General features: G+C 46.8%; 1 protein-coding gene across 1 annotated transcript in view; it reads right to left on the bottom strand.

The window, feature by feature from the left end:
- The window catches only part of LOC311226639 (uncharacterized protein), a gene marked incomplete at its 5' end in the record, with an annotated part of 82,122 nt that extends 64,194 nt beyond the window's left edge, over nt 1-17,928 (bottom strand). Inside the window, 3 exons of the mRNA XM_084312056.1 lie at nt 5,731-5,790; nt 17,797-17,848; nt 17,915-17,928. Of these exons, the coding sequence (XP_084168182.1) occupies nt 5,731-5,790; nt 17,797-17,848; nt 17,915-17,928 (126 nt within the window). The remainder of the gene's footprint in view (nt 1-5,730; nt 5,791-17,796; nt 17,849-17,914) is intronic.
- Between the last annotated feature and the right edge of the window lie 8 nt (nt 17,929-17,936).

A 17,936-nucleotide genomic window follows, 5' to 3' on the forward strand; every position in this document is an offset into this window, starting at 1 on the left:
ACTGACTAACGTTAACGTTATGCCGAGTTCATCATTCATACTACACTACACGTATGAACTCGACATAGCGTTAACGTTACTCCGTTTCCATGAAATGTTTAATTAGCAGCAATCTGTTCTGTTGTTGAACATTTTACGTTAAGGTAGGTATCCGACGCACTTCCGTCGAGGACAGGAAGCAGTCATGAAATCGTTGTAGTCATTTTTTAGTCTTATTAACTAAAAGATTTTAACAAAATAAAAAGCAGCAGCACTATTGCATAACCGAGTCATGTTTGCTATGTATTTCTTTCTTTAGGGGAGTAGGACATGAATCGCATCGGCGATCCTACAAAAAACAATGCATGTGTGTGTGTTCCGGGGTGTGTGTGTGCTAACCGTGTGTGCTAACCGCTAACATTGAGGATAATTGCATGCCAATTAAAGACCTCTGAACAGGTCCTGCATTATTATTATTATAGGACATTTGTTTCACAGTTTTAGCATGATGTTTTATAGATGGCCATTTAAACACAGGTTTTTGTTTTTTTAAGAGGGGGGTTTGATTTGATTGAAGTTTATTTCAAATATGCAACACAACAAACAAATATCAAGTACAGATATAGCCTTAAGCCGTTCAAATAAGAAATTGTAAAAAAGAAAAATATTTAAATAATAATCTAAAAGAACCGATAAGAGTATCGATAAAGCACCGAACCGTTAAGCAGTATCGATAAGAGTAGTAGTATCGATAAAATCCTAACGATACCCATCCCTAGTGATAATGAGTTAATGCCTCCACGCCATAAAAACCTGGATGTCAACCAAATTACTGAAACTCAACAGCAAAAAGACAGAGCTCATGGTTGTGGCCCCCAAGGCACTGCTCGGGAAGGTTGGAGATCTCCTCCTCCACGTTGACGGCTGTTCCATCTCCCTGTCTCTCGAAGTCCGTAACCTGGGCGTCACCCATGACTCCACACTTTCATTTCACTCCCACATCAAATCCGTCACCAAGTCTGCCTTCTACCACCTCAAAAACATCTCCCGTCTCCGACCCTCACTCTCAGACTCTGTGGCTGAGACCCTGATCCACTCATTCATCACCTCCCGGTTGGACTACTGTAATGGAGTCCTGTTCGGGGTACCCAGCAAAGCCCTGGACAGGCTCCAGTATGTTCAGAACTCAGCTGCCAGGGTTCTCACTCACACCAAGCCCTGGCAGCACATCACCCCCACCCTCATCCACCTCCACTGGCTTCCAGTCAAGTTCCGCATCACCTTCAAACTCCTGCTCCTCACCTACAAATCCCTCCATGCCCTCACCCCCCGATACCTGTCTGATCTCCTCCACCAGTACACTCCATCCCGGAACCTACGATCCTCTGATCTAGGTCTCCTCTCCATCCCTCGCACCAGATTACGGACTTTTGGGGACAGAGCCTTCAGCGTGGCGTCCCCTACCCTCTGGAACTCTCTCCCCCCCCCCTCTTCAACATTAACATGCAGCCTGGGCTCCTAAACCACTGTGTGGCAGCGCCGCCTCTTGAACATTAACATGCAGCCTGGGCTCCTAAACCACTGTGTGGCAGCGCCGCCTCCTGAACATTAACATGCAGCCTGGGCTCCTAAACCACTGTGTGGCAGCGCCGCCTCTTCAACATTAACATGCAGCCTGGGCTCCTAAACCACTGTGTGGCAGCGCCGCCTCTTGAACATTAACATGCAGCCTGGGCTCCTAAACCACTGTGTGGCAGCGCCGTCTGCTGAACATTAACATGCAGCCTGGGCTCCTAAACCACTGTGTGGCAGCGCCGCCTCCTGAACATTAACATGCAGCCTGGGCTCCTAAACCACTGTGTGGCAGCGCCGCCTCTTGAACATTAACATGCAGCGGTGTCTCTCTGACATCACATATCAGCACATTTTCAAATGACTCAGTTCAGTGAGGGTGAATATTGTGAGAGGAGAATTGGAAGAATGCGCCAATATGAGAATTTTGAGACATAGATCATATTAATATAAGTTCACATAGCTAGGAAACAATGCTAAACACTCAAAAAGGCCATTTATAAGATAGTTCCCCTTTAACCCTTTACTATCACAATACCAAACCGGTTAACCCTCTCACTGCGACAATACACCGAAGGTTAACCCTTTCACTGCCACACAACAGAAGATATTGTATATTTATAATTCTGTATGGGTTTGATATTGTGTATTTATATATCAATTATATCACTACTCCTACAAAAGGTTTTGATTTGATTTGATTTTTATTTGTCTCGAACATAGAAACATAACACAAGTTTAAAAAACAAAAAGGTAAATAGTCAAAGACTATTTCGATACAATAAGTGTTCGAGAAGGAACAGGGGGAAGTAAAACAACTTATCAAGCCCTGCCCCTTCCTTACAATATTTAACATTATAATTTAATAAAAATAAAAATAATATAACAAATAATAAAAAATAAAATAAAAGTACAGTTTTTTATATATCCAAATATCCAAATGAAAAAAAATAATAGGGTCACATTACTGCTCAAGCTCCTCTCTCTTATATGTGTCCATAAGTGCTTGTTTATAGCTACCTTTATAGGGGAACTATTTTACTATTTCTTTCACTATTTTGGGCACTTTTACACAATTCCTGTGAGTTTATGGATCACCTCTGTAATTTTTTATTTTTTTTAATTCATTGTTTTGTATTTCTAATCAAGTCCTCAAAAACAGCATTTTTCTTAAGCCGTTTTGAGCCTCTGGGCTCCAACCACTGTGTGGAGAGCGAGAGTCTCAGCAGCTGAGTCTCTCTGAACTGTGTGGAGAGTGAGAGTCTCAGCAGCTGAGTCTCTCTGAACTGTGTGGAGAGTGAGAGTCTCAGCAGAGTCTCTGAACTGTGTGGAGAGTGAGAGTCTCAGCAGAGTCTCTCTGAACTGTGTGGAGAGTGAGAGTCTCAGCAGCAGAGTCTCTCTGAACTGTGTGGAGAGTGAGAGTCTCAGCAGAGTCTCTGAACTGTGTGGAGAGTGAGAGTCTCAGCTGAGTCTCTCTGAACTGTGTGGAGAGTGAGAGTCTCAGCTGAGTCTCTCTGAACTGTGTGGAGAGTGAGAGTCTCAGCTGAGTCTCTCTGAACTGTGTGGAGAGTGAGAGTCTCAGCTGAGTCTCTCTGAACTGTGTGGAGAGTGAGAGTCTCAGCAGAGTCTCTCTGAACTGTGTGGAGAGTGAGAGTCTCAGCAGAGTCTCTCTGAACTGTGTGGAGAGTGAGAGTCTCAGCAGAGTCTCTCTGAACTGTGTGGAGAGTGAGAGTCTCAGCAGAGTCTCTCTGAACTGTGTGGAGAGTGAGAGTCTCAGCTGAGTCTCTCTGAACTGTGTGGAGAGTGAGAGTCTCAGCAGAGTCTCTCTGAACTGTGTGGAGAGTGAGAGTCTCAGCAGAGTCTCTCTGAACTGTGTGGAGAGTGAGAGTCTCAGCTGAGTCTCTCTGAACTGTGTGGAGAGTGAGAGTCTCAGCTGAGTCTCTCTGAACTGTGTGGAGAGTGAGAGTCTCAGCTGAGTCTCTGAACTGTGTGGAGAGTGAGAGTCTCAGCAGAGTCTCTCTAAACTGTGTGGAGAGTGAGAGTCTCAGCAGCTGAGTCTCTCTGAACTGTGTGGAGAGTGAGAGTCTCAGCAGCTGAGTCTCTCTGAACTGTGTGGAGAGTGAGAGTCTCAGCAGCAGAGTCTCTCTGAACTGTGTGGAGAGTGAGAGTCTCAGCAGAGTCTCTGAACTGTGTGGAGAGTGAGAGTCACAGCAGCAGAGTCTCTCTGAACTGTGTGGAGAGTGAGAGTCTCAGCAGCTGAGTCTCTCTGAACTGTGTGGAGAGTGAGAGTCTCAGCTGAGTCTCTGAACTGTGTGGAGAGTGAGAGTCTCAGCAGAGTCTCTGAACTGTGTGGAGAGTGAGAGTCTCAGCAGAGTCTCTCTGAACTGTGTGGAGAGTGAGAGTCTCAGCTGAGTCTCTGAACTGTGTGGAGTGTGAGTCTCAGCAGCTGAGTCTCTCTGAACTGTGTGGAGAGTGATAGTCTCAGCAGCTGAGTCTCTCTGAACTGTGTGGAGAGTGAGAGTCTCAGCAGCAGAGTCTCTCTGAACTGTGTGGAGAGTGAGAGTCTCAGCTGAGTCTCTGAACTGTGTGGAGAGTGAGAGTCTCAGCAGCAGAGTCTCTCTGAACTGTGTGGAGAGTGAGAGTCTCAGCTGAGTCTCTGAACTGTGTGGAGAGTGAGAGTCTCAGCAGCTGAGTCTCTCTGAACTGTGTGGAGAGTGAGAGTCTCAGCAGCTGAGTCTCTCTGAACTGTGTGGAGAGTGAGAGTCTCAACAGAGTCTCTCTGAACTGTGTGGAGAGTGAGAGTCTCAGCTGAGTCTCTCTGAACTGTGTGGAGAGTGAGAGTCTCAGCAGAGTCTCTCTGAACTGTGTAGAGAGTGAGAGTCTCAGCAGAGTCTCTGAACTATGTGGAGAGTGAGAGTCTCAGCTGAGTCTCTCTGAACTGTGTGGCGAGTGAGAGTCTCAGCAGCTGAGGCTCTCTGAACTGTGTGGAGAGTGAGAGTCTCAGCAGAGTCTCTGAACTGTGTGGCGAGTGAGAGTCTCAGCAGCAGAGTCTCTCTGAACTGTGTGGAGAGTGAGAGTCTCAGCAGCTGAGTCTCTCTGAACTGTGTGGAGAGTGAGAGTCTCAGCAGAGTCTCTGAACTGTGTGGAGAGTGAGAGTCTCAGCAGAGTCTCTCTGAACTGTGTGGAGAGTGAGAGTCTCACCAGAGTCTCTCTGAACTGTGTGGAGAGTGAGAGTCTCAGCAGAGTCTCTCTGAACTGTGTGGAGAGTGAGAGTCTCAGCTGAGTCTCTGAACTGTGTGGAGAGTGAGAGTCTCAGCAGAGTCTCTCTGAACTGTGTGGAGAGTGAGAGTCTCAGCAGAGTCTCTCTGAACTGTGTGGAGAGTGAGAGTCTCAGCAGAGTCTCTCTGAACTGTGTGGAGAGTGAGAGTCTCAGCTGAGTCTCTCTGAACTGTGTGGAGAGTGAGAGTCTCAGCAGCTGAGTCTCTCTGAACTGTGTGGAGAGTGAGAGTCTCAGCTGAGTCTCTCTGAACTGTGTGGAGAGTGAGAGTCTCAGCAGAGTCTCTGAACTGTGTGGAGAGTGAGAGTCTCAGCAGAGTCTCTCTGAACTGTGTGGAGAGTGAGAGTCTCAGCAGTTGAGTCTCTCTGAACTGTGTGGAGAGTGAGAGTCTCAGCTGAGTCTCTGAACTGTGTGGAGAGTGAGAGTCTCAGCTGAGTCTCTCTGAACTGTGTGGAGAGTGAGAGTCTCAGCAGAGTCTCTGAACTGTGTGGAGAGTGAGAGTCTCAGCTGAGTCTCTCTGAACTGTGTGGAGAGTGAGAGTCTCAGCAGCAGAGTCTCTCTGAACTGTGTGGATAGTGAGAGTCTCAGCAGCTGAGTCTCTCTGAACTGTGTGGAGAGTGAGAGTCTCAGCAGAGTCTCTCTGAACTGTGTGGAGAGTGAGAGTCTCAGCAGAGTCTCTCTGAACTGTGTGGAGAGTGAGAGTCTCAGCAGAGTCTCTCTGAACTGTGTGGAGAGTGAGAGTCTCAGCAGAGTCTCTCTGAACTGTGTGGAGAGTGTGAGTCTCAGCAGAGTCTCTCTGAACTGTGTGGAGAGTGAGAGTCTCAGCTGAGTCTCTGAACTGTGTGGAGAGTGAACACGACAACACAAGTGATGGAAAGAGGTCATGGTGGAACTCAACTCACCTTGTAGGAAGTACTCTCTCGTCCCGGACTCTGGTGGAAGTAGAACAGCCACTGGAGAAACTATAGAGACACAAATTATCAGTCACAGCATATTATGAATGAATGATTTTATTTCTGTCTTCTTTTACAAAGCATATAGAACATTTAAAAAACGAAAAGGTGTAGGCTGAAGGCGAGGCTTATAATTGCCTATCCCCTTTTTACATTACATTATTTACACACTGAAGAGTTTATCACTGGGACGTCAGCCCCCCCCTGTCCACCCGGGCTGGGTGATGCCCCAGGGATTGCTCAGCAGACGGCTGATGGACCCTGCGACTCGGCTATAGACGCCTCCCCACCGGCGCCTGCTGATGAGGAGACCTCTGGCCGCGGGGCCCAGGCGGACCCCGTTCCTGCGGGTATCTCCCTGGGCGCACCGCTCCCGGTGCCGCAGTCGCTGCCCCAGCCCACTCGGCCGGGCTGCGTGAGGAGGCCGCCTACACGCTACGAGCCCGAGTCCGGCAGTTGGATACGGGACTGAGACCGTTAATCTATTCCGGTTCATAGCTTTCCGGTCTGGGGGGGATGAAGAGTTTATCGCCGGCCACTAGGGGGCAGCGTCTCATTAGTATTGCCGACCGGCTTTGTTTTGTTTTGTAGTATTGCCGAGCGGCCATTTTGTTTCACTTAATGTGAGTCTGTTTATATCACTATTGAGTGTTTATGTACATTATATAGCGATATATATATATATGCATTATGATAGTGTTGTCATGTCATGCATTTATGTTGGTACTTTGTCAGCTTATTTCGCTGTCCTTTGTTCTGTTTCAGGGTGTCGTCATCCTTGTCATTAAATACTAAAACTGACATCAAGGAGTGCATTTCTTCACACACAAAAAAATATATACAAAAAATAAACATAATTTAGTACATCATTTGCAAAAAAAAGTCTACAAAGTTTCATGTACAAATCGTATGCACATTTATTTATAATTTTTTTTCACGATTTGAATACAGTATGTATGTAGCGAACTACACATTTTTACTTCTTTGTCAAAGTTATTCCATAGTGTTGCCCCTTTAACATGCAGATGTACATCGACTTTTTATATTTGTCCTTGCCTTTGCGATATCGAATACACAAGTTCCCCTAAGTCTATACTGGCTCTCTCTAGTTTGGAACAACTCCTGAATGCAACTTGGAAGTGAGTGATTATGTGCTTTGTACATTATTATTGCAGCACTAAGATCGATAAGATCTTCCCATTTTAAGGTATTTGATTTAATAAAGAGTGCGTTTGTCGGTTCATAGTAATCAGCTTGATTCACAATTCTTATGGCTTTCTTCTGCATTATGAACATTTGGTTAATGTTTGTTTTATATGTGTTTCCCCATACCTCCACACAGTACGTTATGTATGGAACTATGAGCGAACAGTACAATAAATAGCAGAGGTGTGGACTCGAGTCACATGACTTGGACTCGAGTCAGACTCGAGTCACGAATTTGATGACTTTAGACTTGACTTGACCAAAACAAAAAAGACTTTGACTTGGACTTGGACTTTAAAACCAATGACTTGTGACTTCACTTGGACTTGAGCCTTTTGACTTGAAAAGACTTGATACCTCCCCCCATGCCCAACGATTAAAAATTAACGTTATTAAATGTATATATATTAATTCATTTTGCGCGAATCCACACTTCATTTCCCAGATCCACTGGCACTTTGTTTTCAAACAATCCGACCAATTACGTTGCGCGAGCTATCCACAATCAGGAAATAAAACACAGCTGAGTTCACTCATTCAGAATGGCGCATCCAGTTGGAAACGTAAAATGCTACCCAGGATTGTTGCGTTTGGATATAAAAACTATTCCGTGATAAACAAAAAACGAATCGCATTACACAATTTGTTAAGGGGATGCAGACCAGAGAAATACTTTCGTCTTGTTTACATCAGGGTCCCCCATTTTCAATTCATCATGACATTTATGATAAGTAACTTGGCTTGCTAGCTAGTAGCTACAGTTAAATCAATGAGCCATCGACAACGTAACATGGCAAACATGCTAACGTTATCACACTCTTCATAAATGTATCACACTTTTTTAGACTATTTTTGTATCACAAACAGTACTGTATTTGTAAATCTGGTATGTCATAAATGTAGCAGTACTGTCTATCTGTATGTTGTGTATGTCATAAATGTAATGATGAATTGAAAATGGGGGACCCTGATGTAAACAAGACTAAAGTCTTTCTCTGGTCTGCATCCCCTTAACAATTGTATGTATTGAGCTGTACTGTATTGTACCCATTCTGCAATCTATTAATACAATTTTCATACAATCAGCAATGTCTCGCTTGATGAATGGCCAGCAGTAGCCTAATTAATATTAATAAAAGTATTAAAAGTATAATCACTTTAATAATTGTACAATTTTGTCAGATTATCATTGAATGAAGCATTTAAACTAGTATGTTCTGGACATGTTTAGAATCAAGGAAGCCAGTGTAGACAATGTATGCACTTCAGTATCACATTACAAGAGAGAGATCACAGGTTACATGTACACATTCTGACAGCTGTTTAATATGCTTACCTCTTACAGATTTGAAGAATACCAGATGAACAAAAGCATCCCAGATGAACCACAACAGCCTTCAATCTCCCAGTTCATGGGGATCCGTGTAAGGCAGTATAGCATGAATCATCCACAGCAGAAAGCCATCACCAATGCAATACTGTCCGACTTGGTTATTGATTGCAACTTGCCCCTGTCTATTGTGGAAAACAAGAGTTTTTGGCACTTTCTGACAGTAGTTGACAGTAAGTACAGCCCAGTGTGTCGCAGAACATTGACATCAAAAGTGGAGAACGTCGCTGCAGAGAGACGTTCAAAACTTAAAACTCAGTTGAGCAACACAGACCATGTTTCAGTCACAGTGGACATTTGGTCCGACCGAAAGATGAGGGGGTTCCTTGGGGTCACTGTGCACTGGACCGAGAAAGATGCAGAGAGGATACAGCTAAAGTCCAATCTCTTGGCCTGCGACCGCTTCAAAGGCTCACACACAGCCGAAAGAATCTGTGAGCAATTTGAGGCTATATGTGATGAGTACAACATCAAAGACAAATTGGACTATATTATTAGTGACAATGCCGCCAACATGCGGAAAGCATTCACAGTGTGCTTCCCCACTGAACAAGAAGATGAAGTACATGACGACGATCATCTTGATGACCCAGAGCTCTGGAATGACCTAACCCTGGAGGATCAGCAAACCGTAGATGCAGCTATGGCAAAAAAACAACGCTTGCAGTGTTTTGCCCACACTCTCCAGCTGGTTGTGGGAGATGGTTTGAAAGAAACTAAAGTGATGACTCCTTATCTTTCAAAGTTATCAAAACTCAGCTCACTGCTGCACACAAGCACAACATTCAAAGATGTGTTTGAGGCTGAGTTTGGGGAAAGGGGCATCCCTGCTGCTGTCAACACAAGATGGAACTCAACACTGAGACAAGTGAAGGCAGTTCTCCAATGTGATCATCTAAAGCTCTGTCGTGTTGTAGAACAGGCTGGGCACAAGGAGTTGTTGTTCACAGCACGGGAGTGGAATCTGTTGAAGGAGGCGGTGGACATCCTGAAGCCGTTTGGAGAAGCAACAGATTTGACACAGGGGGAGAAGATAGTCACAATCAGTGCGGTTGTTCCATCTATCCTGTCCCTGAATCACCACCTTGAGAAGCTGAAGCCTAAAGCCCGTTTCCTGAGCGGCCTGGTCAGAAGTCTCCAGGCATCCCTGAACAAAAGATTTCTTGGAATCTTCATCAATGTGAAAATGGCCAGGACACAAGATGGAATCACTGCCCCCTTTTCAGACCCAGTCTACCTCAAAGCAGCGGCCTGGGATCCAGCCTTTTCTCTGATGTGGGTGGAGCACCATGTGCTGGTCAATCATGAGGTCAAAGCAGAGGTGGCACAAACAGTGAAAGGTAAGTGTTATTGAGTTTAATGTAACTTTTTTCCCCTCATTTGATTATGAATTATGATATTATAAACTAAAGGACTGCAACAATAATACTTTTAAGTTTAACCCACTGCATCACCAACACTCTTAATAGTAATAAGGGCTCTTTTGTTTCTGCTATGCTTTTACATGTTTTGCCAGAACTGATCCTGCGTGATGCTGCAGAGACTGAGCCACCTGTGCCTCGTGTTGATGAGGATGAGGGAGAGCGAGAGGACCAGACCCGTGGACAAGTGGGAGGCCTGTTTGCTGCATACCATAAGAGGCAGAAGAAGGATGTTGGGACCACTCCAGCACTACAGCTAAGTCACTACTTTGACATATCCGAAGGACAGAACGCCCTCTTGTTCTGGGCAATGAACATGAGGACTCTTCCTTCACTGTTCCGAGTGGCCATAAGGGTCTTGGCAGTGCCTGCCTCCAGTGCTCCGGTGGAGTGGGTTTTCAGCCATGGTGGCATCATACTGCGGCCCCATCGTGCACAAATGAGTGACAGACTTTTGGCCAATTTGGTCTTTTGCAAATGCAATGCTAGGTCCTAGGATAACAGAAGAGCACAGAGAGCACAACCCTTCCCCTACACACACACACACACACACACACACACACACACACACACACACACACACACACACACACACACACACACACACACACACACACACACACACACACACACACACACACACACACACACACACACACACACACACACACACACACACACACACACACACACACACACACACACACACACACACACACACAGGCCTGTAATGTGTGTGAGGTTAAGACAGACTGTGTTACATACAGTGTTTACAGTGTTTACCTGAGTTTATCATCAGCAAACCTCATCATCATGACTCCATGTCACACGGCATACGTATGGCTTTAATTGTTTGCCTATATTTATTTTTTTATTGTTTTGCTGTGGGTATTTCATTTATACCCTTTTGGTTTGCTGTGGTTATTTTATGTTGCATGGTTTTGTATATAGTGTTTTAAATAGAGTTAATTGCTGTGCGTGGCTTTATTTGCATGCAGTTTGAAATGTACACACAGTCTCCATGAATCAGGTTATCTGGGATCTGCATGCTTTTTCTCATACATTTCAGGCCGGTGTTCAAATTGGAGGCCTACTTGAAGGTCAGTAGCAGTTTTTTGATGTGCCTTATAATAAATGTAACTTTATGGCAGGAATTTGTTTTAGGTGTCTAGAGTATATCATTAGAGAAAGAGGGACAGAGAAAATAGGAGTTGGTTAGTGTGGTATGGGGGGGGGGGGGGGTTCATTGATACATTTTGAATGAAAATACATTTTATTAGGAAAATAAGATAAAATGCTGCTTCTTTGTTTGCACTACTTGTTTTTTTTATTAAGTTCAGTCACACTTGTTTTAACAGACCTTTGACAAAATGATTGTAATTAGCCTATATGACAGTTTTATTTTGTTGTCATATTGATGTTCTCATTTTTTATAAAAGACAAGCGAATCTTTCTAATCTTCTAGTCAAAACTGATTTTCCCATAAGGAAACCCACTCATTTTATGTCCAACATCCCAGATGGTAATTTCCCCTGTCAAGCCTGTGTACAATGTCAAGGCATGATCAAAGATAAATTCTACACACACCCAATAACGGCCAAACGTATACCCGTTAAAGGACGTATTACGTGTAATTCCTCAAATCTGGTGTATCTGCTGAAATGTCTGTGTAATTTTTCTTATGTGGGTAAAACAACAAGAGATTTTAAATCGAGAATCAGTGAACATAAATGTTCAGTTAGAAATTCAGATGTCAAGTCTTCGGTAGCTAGACATTTTTCTAAATGCAAACATGCCGTTAATGATCTCAAATACATGGGACTCGAGTTAGTCCACAGGCCCTCTAGAGGGGGAGACAGGCACAAGTTATTATTGCAACGTGAATGTTATTATATTCATTTGTTCAATTGCATTGAACCAAGGGGAATGAATGAAGAAAACGTGTTAACCTGTTTCCTTTAAGTGCCTTGCACCATCATTATTATTTTTTCATGATTAATTATGATTGTTTTTATGTATGAGGTATGGTTATATGCCGTATTTTCTATCGCGTTCCGCTCTGAGCCTTATGAGATATACTATCTCCTATGATACCTAATGTATCTCCCACGAACAAAAAATACATGCACCACACCTGTATGGGGCTCCGCCCCCATGGTGGCACCGCCCATATAGCAGTGACTCTGGTCACCACACATCCTATGCTGTTTTAATGTCTCCGCCGTGAGATGTTGTCACTCTCCCTCCTCTTGCCCGGTTCATCAATGAAGGTCAGTCGGTAGCTGTTGTGGTTTTTTTTGCTGAGTCCTATTTACCTTTTTCGGGTAAATGGGTTGACAACAGGGTAGGCCGTGGCTAGGTTGCCTAGCCAGGTATTTTACCTTGTGTTCCGGCGGGGTTTGTTGAACGGTGTTCCCATCTGGGTTGGCGTCGGGTAGTGGGGCTATGGGTCCAGCCGACATGGTAAACATGTTGCGTGTCTGTGCACAGGCAATTGTTGTCTTGGGTCCCACATCGCCTGGCGCTAGGCTGCAGTAGTATAAGGGCAGGGCCGCCTAGGAGAAATGTGAGGCCCTGTGCGTTTTTAGACGCGAGGCCCCCCACCTCCTGGGGCGGCCCTGTGTAGGGGGCTATTGTTTCGTTTTGTCACTCTGCTATGAGAAGGTCTGTCTTGCTACAGTTTTCTCTCCTCTCAACCATTCATACTGACGGTCAATCGGTATACTGGGGGAGTAGTGCGGGGGGGGGCTTTGTTTACCTTTTTTGGTAAATGGGCTAAACTAGGGCTGGTGTCCTGTTGTGAATATTTTGAATGAAGGCGGGACTGGTCCGTCTCCCCTTAACTTTGTGTGTATGGGTTTGCTCATTCTACAGTATTTTGTGGTTTAGCTCTTTTATTCATTTAACCCTTTCATGGTGCACACCACAGTGGAGGGTGCTGTTTGCAATCACCACTGGTGCTCCGTGTTAACATCAGTCCTTTGTTTTTGATATATTGAAACAATGCCCCGCACGGCCGACACCATGGGTGGGTCGGCCTGGCAAGTGGCTGGTGGGCTGTTAAGGCTTGTACCGCCACGGTATGGAATTGGCAACGATTAGAACTGTGTTCGAATTGCTGTTTTTTTCTATTAGAAAAATGGTGTCTGGTGGAGGGGCCTTGAGGGCCAGCCGACGTCGACACATCGCGCGAGGTTGTTGACGTTATTAGCTTTGAGGGTTCCCCTCTCCGCAGGGGATTTTGGTCTTCTGCTGGAGCGCGGGCGGTATTGTCCTAGGCCCTACACCGCCTCACACCGCGCAGCCAGAAGAAGAGAGAGCACGGCCTCGTCAGCGGCGATGACGGGGCCCTCGACAGGCGGCCATGTTTTTCCCCCGCCAGAGGTATCCTGGGCGTCGATTCGACAGGTGTCCACAAGGCCGACAGCCTTGGCGGCCGAGGGATCGGCCATGTAGGATGGGTTTGGCTTGAACAAACAAGCCGTCACCGTCCTGCCGCGAGCAGCCCGCTCTCCGATCGCTCCCTTCCCCAACACCAGCGGAAGAAGTGGGCTCTGATTGTTTCCTTTGGCTGCGGGCCGCGTGCCTTCGTTGATGCGCGGGCGGCCCCCCTTTTCGCTTCTCATGGGGACAGGGGCTGACACCCAGTTTATGGCTGAGCCTGGGTCTGTCCGTGAGAATGTTGTGCTGTCAAGCGGCTCCCACACCTTGATCTGTGTTGGTTGAGCCTGGTGTTACGTCTGTCAACTTAAGTGTTGTCAGCAGGGGGGCTCGAAACCTTTTGAGGCACACAGTGCGGGCTTCCCCGGCCTCGCCTTCGCCAGGCCTGGTATCATGTTGGTGCCTCCCACTCCTGGAATATTGGCAAGTGGTCGCAGCTCACATGATTTGGGGTGGTAGTAATATCACTGCAGGGCTACGGTGTGTAGGAACCCATGGGGGCCTTACACCTTGCATGTCCGGCTGCAGAACAACTCCTTCAGCATGTTCTGGAGGGGTGTTCAGTGGGGGGGCTTTTTTCCTCGGAAGCCCCCCGTATCAGACCGGCCCTTTCTGTCGGGGTTCCCCCTTGGGTGCGATTGCCTCGTGGGTGGTGTCAGGGTCAGGTGTTCCGACACGGAACGCGCTCCTCGCACGGTTCCAGGGTTGTCTACGCACAGCGGGGGGACCGGGCCAACTATCTACAGTTCCTGGCGGACCTGCGCCACGTGACGGCGGGTGCGTTGGGAGTGTCGTCACATATGACTACGGCAGTACCATATGTCGAGGTAGATGGAGAGAACGGTGAGGCGGGGACTTGTGTTTACACAACCCCACCCGTTTTCAGGTTTGGTACAGACCCTGTTGTCGGGGTCTCCAGCAGGGACAGCTCTGGTCAACGAGATCCAATCTCTGTGGACGAAGCAAGCCATCGTCGTGGCGTTCTCCTCCCGGTGTTCTCAGCCCGAGAAGTCGGGAGGGAGGGGTGTAAGACCCAGGCTGGACCTGTCCCATGGGAAGGTTCAGCATTTTTTGGATCGTCTCCTACCTGTTGAACACTGTCAGGTGGGGGTCTGGTTCTCCTCCATAGACCTGTAGGATGCGTATGCGCATCCCCGATCTTCCATCCTAGGGCTTACCTACGCTTCCTTTGCAGGGTTAGCGTATGAGTACCAGAGGCTGCCGTTCGGTTTTCTCTGGCTCCCCGCATCTTCACCAAGTGCGTGGAGGCCGCACTGGGGCCTCTGCGTCGTCCGGGGTTACGGAGTGTTCTGCCCTGATGACGTTCTGGTCCTTCGCGGTCAAGGTGGATCGTCAGGTCTCGTACCAGGCAGGTCTCTACCAGCCTGGGGTTGCTGTAGACTGGATGTAGAGTATTCCTCTTCCCAGTCAACGGTTGGAGGGCTATGGGCATCCATCTCAGAGCGTGTTGTCAACACGCTCGGGAGGTTCCGTCCTAGGACGGTTACGGCGCTGTCTCACGTCGCGTTTTCACAGACGCCTCCCTCGCTGGTGATGCGTCGGGCCAACGCAGTAGGGGGCAGCTGGCAAACCATGCTGCCCGGTCTGCGCTACGTTCAATGTGTTGGTGTTGAAAGCGGTCCTTCTGGTCCACAAATGGTGTTGATCAGGACGGACGATACGACGTCAGTGTCGTGTATCGACAGACAGGGAGGAGTACGCTCCCCCTGTCTGCACCAGGCGGCGGGCGGCTGGCTATGGGCGTCCTCCATCTGTAAGTGTGGTGTAAGGCGGGGGGCCGGGACTCAGTCTCCTGCCCCCTGGATGCTGTCCTTAGTTACCTCCAGTCTCTCCTTGATAGACTGTCGGCTTCGACGGTGAGGGTATATGCAGCAGCTATATCCTCCTATCATGAGGGGTTTGAGGGGATGTCTTGTTCAGCCACCCTCTTGTGAAGCGTTTCCTGCTTGGCGCTCGACGCGTTAAGCCGGTGCAACGCTCCTTGGCTCCGACTTGGGATCTTCAATTGGTCTTCGGTCGGTTGTCCTTGGTCCCGTTTGAGCCGCTCGAGCAGGCGCCGTTGGGACAGCTGTCCTTCAAGACCGCGTTCCTTCTGGCTGTCACTTCCGCTAAACGCGTAGGTGAGCTCTGTGCTCTCTCGGTACGTCCAGAGTGCCTGTCTTTTTGGACCGATTGCGGTGTCACTCTGCGACCTAATCCTGCTTTCGTGCCTAAGAATATCCGGAGTTCCTTCCGCTCCCGGGATATTGTGGTTCAGGCGTTTCGTCCTCCTCCTCACACTAGTGAGTTAGTTGCGGGCCTTCACCAGTCATGTCCAGTCCGTGCTTGGGGATTTACCTCAGCCGTACTCAGGATTTCAGGGTTACCGACCAGCTTTTTGTCTGTTACGGTGGGGCTCGTGCTGGTAAGGCACTGTCGGAGCAGCGCCTGTCCCATTGGTTGTGCGAGGGTGTTACCCTCTGCTACACGTTGGCTGGGCAGGATCCCCCTGGGGGCGTCAGGGCGCACTCCACTCGTGGGGTGGCTGCCTCTGCCGCTCTCCTGGGTGGGGCCTCGGTGGAGGCCATCTGTGCTGCAGCTTCATGGTCCTCCCCGGGCTCCTTTGTAAGGTTTTTCCTCATGGACATGACCGGGGGTTCTGTCTCCCAGGCGGTTCTGGGGTCTGTGGCCTTTCCTGCTTCCCGTCCTTTGGTCGGGTAGCAGGAGTGTATGGGTATGGGCCACAGTGTGTTGAGTCACACGTGGTTCCGCCTGTACGGTGTGTTCAAGGGGTTCTAGTTTCCCTCTTGTTCGCATTCAGGTGGAGTTGACTGCGCCCCCCCTTCATTAGGGAGGATGGGGTGACAGGGCTCCCCGCACCCCTTGATGTGGGCTTACGGGTCCTCAGGGGGTACATTTGTCGGGCTTCGCGTCCGCTCTTCCCCATATCTCATGAGGCTCAGAGCGGAACGCGATAGCAAATACGGCATATAACGGTAGGTTATGTAGATAACCTAGTTATATTAGTATTGGCTGAGCGTTCCGCTCTGCGCGGCCCTGAGTTCCCTCTTGAGGAATCTTTTTCCTGGGACGGGTTATTGGCGAGGAAGGGTGTGTGGTGACTATCGTCACTGCTATATGGGCGGTGCCGCCATGGGGGCGGAGCCCCATACAGGTGTGGTGCATGTATTTTTTGTTCGTAAGGGGATACAATATGTATCATAGAATATAGAATATCTCATAAGGCTCAGAGCGGAACGCTCAGCCAATACTAATATAACTAGGTTATCTACATAACCTACCGTTATCAGTAACCCGTAGGGAACATTTATTTGAAGTGTAGCCTATTCTAAAACGTACTTGTCATTGCAGCCTCCAGGTCAGTTGCAATCTGGTTGCAGCCAATCGCTATCAATAATTTGACAGTCACTTGAATTACACCAGCTTCAGTGAAGGTTGAAACCATTAGATCTGCAATGTCCAAACAATCCATATTTTGTACCGTACCTCGACGAACGCGCGGTTCTTCTCTACGGTCAACTAATTGGTTCCGAAATCTCTTGAACTGTGTTTCGTCCATGTCGTCCAATGCTTCCGTTATAACACCTTTGACCGTTTGCATGTCTGTTCAAACGGTCTGTATTGTTGTTTTGATGACAAAATTTATATTTCTTCGTTCAGTGCAAAGGGCGTGGAGAAGTGAAGAGCGGCGAAATAGTGCAGCAAAACGAAAGTATATATACGGAAGTAGTGGCAGCATGTCGAAACAAGTGTTACTTTTTACACCTGAGGCTGAAAGCCTAACTGTTAGACAAATACTTTTAATACGTAACCAGTTAGACAAAGACTTTTATGAAGTAGCCAGTTAGACAAAGACTATTATGAAGTAGCCAGTTAGACAAATACTTTTATTAAGTAACCAGTTAGACAAATACTTTTATGAAGTAGCCAGTTAGACAAAGACTTTTAATACGTAACCAGTTAGACAAAGACTTTTATTAAGTAGCCAGTTAGACAAAGACTTTTATGAAGTAGCCAGTTAGACAAAGACTTTTATTAAGTAACCAGTTAGACAAATACTTTTAATACGTAACCAGTTAGACAAAGACTTTTATGAAGTAGCCAGTTAGACAAAGACTTTTATTAAGTAACCAGTTAGACAAATACTTTTATGAAGTAACCAGTTAGACAAATACTTTTATTAAGTAAACAGTTAGACGAAGACTTTTAATACGTAGCCAGTTAGACAAATACTTTTATGTAGTAACCAGTTAGAAAAAGACTTTTATTAATAAAAGTCTTTGTCTAGCTGGTTACTAAAGATAAGTCTTTGTCTAGCTGGTTAATTGTTAAGGGTATATGATGAGTCTTTTAATTGTTAAGGGTATATGATGAGTTAATTGTTAAGGGTATATGATGAATATTTTATTGTTAGATGAGTCTTTTAATTATTAAGGGTAGATGATGATTATTTTAATTGTTAAGGGTAGATGATTACATAAAGCTACTTCTGAAGAATGAACGCTAGAAATTACAAACTGTGTCTTTTCCACTTACGCTGTCCTCCGGTGGGCTCCTGCAGAATGTGTCCCTGAAGGTCTGGGGACATCTTGTGTCTCTTCAGGTGTCTCTCACAGTAGGAGGTGCTGCAAGTCTGACAGGTCTTCACTGCTACCTTCTTAACCTCATCGTCCGAA

The sequence above is a fragment of the Notolepis coatsorum genome, assembly GCF_963971535.1.
Source record: "Notolepis coatsorum genome assembly, chromosome: 1".
NCBI lineage: Eukaryota > Metazoa > Chordata > Actinopteri > Aulopiformes > Paralepididae > Notolepis > Notolepis coatsorum.